Here is a 3,759-nt window from a genome sequence, read left to right as displayed (position 1 = left end):
ATAATACCCGAGAATCTTGAATAGTGCTATAATCGCCAGAGGTGGCAGAGTAGCGACACTGCAGACATCGGGACAATAGCTTGTGGTAGTTGTAGGAACGGGTGTTGTTGTTGTTGGTTGTGGAGTAGTGGTTGTAGGTGGTGCTGTAGTAGTTGTAGGCGGAGCTGTAGTGGTTGTGGGTGGTGCTGTAGTAGTCGTGGGTGGTGCTGTAGTAGTCGTGGGTGGTGCTGTGGTGGTTGTTGGAGGTGCTGTAGTAGTCGTGGGTGGTGCTGTAGTGGTTGTTGGAGGTGCAGTAGTGGTTGTTGGTGGTGCTGTAGTGGTAGTGGGTGGTGCTGTAGTGGTTGTTGGAGGTGCTGTAGTGGTTGTTGGTGGTGCTGTAGTGGTAGTTGGAGGTGCTGTAGTAGTCGTGGGTGGTGCTGTAGTGGTTGTTGGAGGTGCTGTAGTGGTTGTTGGAGGTGCAGTAGTGGTTGTTGGAGGTGCAGTAGTGGTTGTTGGAGGTGGTGTAGTAGTCGTGGGTGGTCTTGTAGTTGGTCGTAGGGTTGTAACACAATGAGGTGGAAGCACGCAGCATTTAACCTTCAGTTCATAATCCTTACATAAGCTGCAAGGAAATACGGTTGAAGGAAATGTGAGGAACACCACAGACGTAATGGTAATACAAAACAGTTCATAATTACGACACACGGAAATTCGGGGCACAGGGGCCTGGGAGTCTTTTGCCACATTCCTTATGTCACCTTTTCAGAAAGTTATGCATTGATGTTGTACGCAAATAAAGCCAACAGATGGTCAGGTCTTCTAATTTTTTTCTGTTGTAAAATTTTGAAATTAAACCATGCAGCATCACACCCGATCCAGTATTCTATACACAAATACCTAGGATGTCTTTTGTCTAAATTGGACAAACTTTTAAGTATGTACATATGTTGTATATCTCTTGCTTCTTGGGAGAGAAATTTAAGAACATTTACCAGAAATGACTCATTGTTCAGTGTCTATCTTTCAATGTAATCACTTTAAACCATGCTGATGAAAGCACCAAAAGCCATTTTACTGGTTCATTATGCAACTTGCAGGTCAAATAAATGATATCATAATTTGAGATTGTATGAATCTATCGGAAAATTAACATCATAACTCCAGAAAAAAAACAAGAGAAAAATTCTGCTGCTGTCTCATTCTAAACGATTTACGGGAGACAAATAGACGGTTGGGAAAACTGTTCAAAATCAGGAACTATCTTTAAAGAGATTCATTTGTCACGTATAGATACAGTTACTAGAAGATTCTTTCAACAGTGACAAGTTTGAAGGGTAGAGATACTGACCTCCAAATTTTCGACGACTATCAGTCCTATCTACATGTACCCTTGCTCCGGAGGGAGGCAACAGGGGGTAGGGCCCAGCAGACCGATGCAAGTCTCGGGCCTAGTCTCACGCTCTCGCGAGACTAGGCTACTCCGTGAACAAGATGGACTGATAGTCATCAAAAATTTGGAGGTCGGTCTCTCTACCCTTCAAACTTGTCACTGTTGGAAGAATCTTCTAGTAACAGGAACTATCTATTTTGAGAGGACATGGGAACCCTTCTAACGGTTCTTACCTGTAAGGTCGTAAATCAGCTTGGCAGTACAATCCGTCAGTTACGTCACATGTGAGGCCTGGACCAGTTGTGAAGGGTACACCGGGGGCATTGGCATCCCGGCACATAATAGCACTTGGCTCAGCACAGAAATCAAACTTCATACGGAGCTCATAAAACCGCTCGTCATCATTCGGATCTAGGAATAAAGACAGCACAGCCAGTTAGTTCAGAGCACAGGATACACATTCTATAAAAACTCATTATGCATGTATATCATCGCCATTTGATTTTTTTAATATAGCATTACAACTGTGTTTATGAAACAGCAATCAATAGTTTGTGTAATAATAAATAATTTTAGGGACTGAAAAAAATGCTTGAAAGTAATATGATAAAATAATAGTAAGAATAGTAAGTAATAGAATAAAATTATAAGATGAAAGTTACTATGTTTAATATGCTGTGGTATATAAAATACAGGAAACTAACTTGGTGACCATCCATTCATATAATCAGTCCAGTAACAAACAGGGACACAATATTCAGTGGTTGTTGTTGGTGGTGCTGTAGTGGTTGTTGGAGGAGGTGTAGTGGTTGTCGGGGGTGGTGTAGTGGTTGTTGGAGGTGGTGTAGTGGTTGTTGGGGGTGGTGTAGTGGTCGTTGGAGGTGGTGTAGTGGTCGTGGGTGGTGGTGTAGTGGTCGTTGGAGGTGGTGTAGTGGTTGTTGGAGGAGGTGTAGTGGTTGTTGGAGGAGGTGTAGTGGTTGTTGGAGGTGGTGTAGTGGTTGTAGGTGGTGGTGTAGTGGTTGTAGGTGGTGGTGTAGTGGTTGTAGGTGGTGGTGTAGTGGTTGTAGGTGGTGGTGTAGTTGTTGTTGGAGGTGGGGTAGTGGTTGTTGGAGGTGGGGTAGTGGTTGTTGGAGGTGGGGTAGTGGTTGTTGCAGGTGGTGTAGTGGTTGTTGGAGGAGGTGTAGTGGTTGTTGGCGGTGGTGTAGTGGTTGTTGGAGGTGGCGTAGTGGTTGTAGGTGGTGGTGTAGTGGTTGTTGGAGGTGGGGTAGTGGTCGGCCCAGGAGTTGTGCAGATTGTCATTTGATGGTAACATAGGAGCCGTATTTCATAGTCGGGACAGCTATGTTGAGAAAGAAATAGAAAAAAAGCTTAGAGTATTGCCAGTAGTTATGTGTGTTGCAACATAGGTATTTACATAACTTTCGAGAGTTTTACTAGAAAGTAAAACTAAATGGCTTCAACATTCATTTCTTTGCATAGTTCAAACTTTTGAAAGCATTTTGTTTACATGTTTAGATTTGAACACCTCAATAGTTTTAAGTACCTCTGGTACTGAAAGAAGAATACGTCATGTATATTTTAACAAGAACCTTTTCTAAAATCTAATTTTCACAATAATGAAAACCACTGGTACAATCGGTAGATGTAGGATGATTTTTATATGTTAATTTACGCGGAACATACTTGTATAGACACTGAGCACCAGTCGCTAGATCGCATGTGGTGGTGTTATCTTCTGATCGTTGTCCATTGGTCAGTATGATGCCTGTTCCTACCTCCCGGCACTCAATATCGGTTGGATTTTCACAAATTTCATCGTCGGCTTCTTGCGCATCTTCTGGTGTCTCGCTCTCTGGACCTGGTTATGAAATTTATTACTTATATTTATAACGCAATTGTCCTATATCATTAATATGCGACAGAGAAGTACTGGCTGTAGGTTTAACTAAAGAGGAGTACAGTCTAAGAAAACAGGCATCAATCGTTCTTAGCAATTATACTTCTTAGAATAAATATTGGGCTTAAATTAATAAAATTAATAAAAACTACCTACCCACACGTAATAATAATAATCAAGTGCAATTCTCTAATGCTAGATTACAATCGCATAGTATTTCCGGTACTTAAGGATCATTTTGTTATCTTCATACGGTACTTAGGCAGCCTCAGATACTTTTTCTGGTAAGGGATGACATAAGAACCTCTATAAGTCTACCCACCATATTGGGCCGCTCTTGGTACTTAACTACCATCAAAGTGTATACCTTGCACTTGTCTAATATCAAACATTGTACTTAAATACACTGCCATTAATATATATAATGAACAACAATCACATTGTACTATCGAAAATTTCCACTGGAACTGAACTATAATAACTTATTCCTGGA

General features: G+C 41.6%; 1 protein-coding gene across 3 annotated transcripts in view; it reads right to left on the bottom strand.

The window, feature by feature from the left end:
• Nucleotides 1–2,200, bottom strand: part of LOC109473003 (mucin-5AC-like) — a 35,702-nt gene extending 33,502 nt beyond the window's left edge. For all 3 annotated transcript variants that reach the window (XM_019772889.1, XM_019772887.1, XM_019772888.1), the window contains exons 1-2: nt 2,074–2,200; nt 1,603–1,780 (exon numbers count right to left, since the gene is read on the bottom strand). In XM_019772889.1, the coding sequence (XP_019628448.1) occupies nt 1,603–1,780; nt 2,074–2,092 (197 nt within the window). In that variant the 5' untranslated portion in view covers nt 2,093–2,200. The remainder of the gene's footprint in view (nt 1–1,602; nt 1,781–2,073) is intronic.
• Between the last annotated feature and the right edge of the window lie 1,559 nt (nt 2,201–3,759).

The sequence above is a fragment of the Branchiostoma belcheri genome, unplaced genomic scaffold (genome assembly GCF_001625305.1).
Source record: "Branchiostoma belcheri isolate BF01 breed outbred unplaced genomic scaffold, Haploidv18h27 scaffold29, whole genome shotgun sequence".
Classification (NCBI taxonomy): Eukaryota; Metazoa; Chordata; class Leptocardii; order Amphioxiformes; family Branchiostomatidae; genus Branchiostoma; species Branchiostoma belcheri.
The sequence above is the reverse complement of the archived record's forward strand: the minus strand, read 5'-3'. Positions and strand labels throughout refer to the sequence as shown.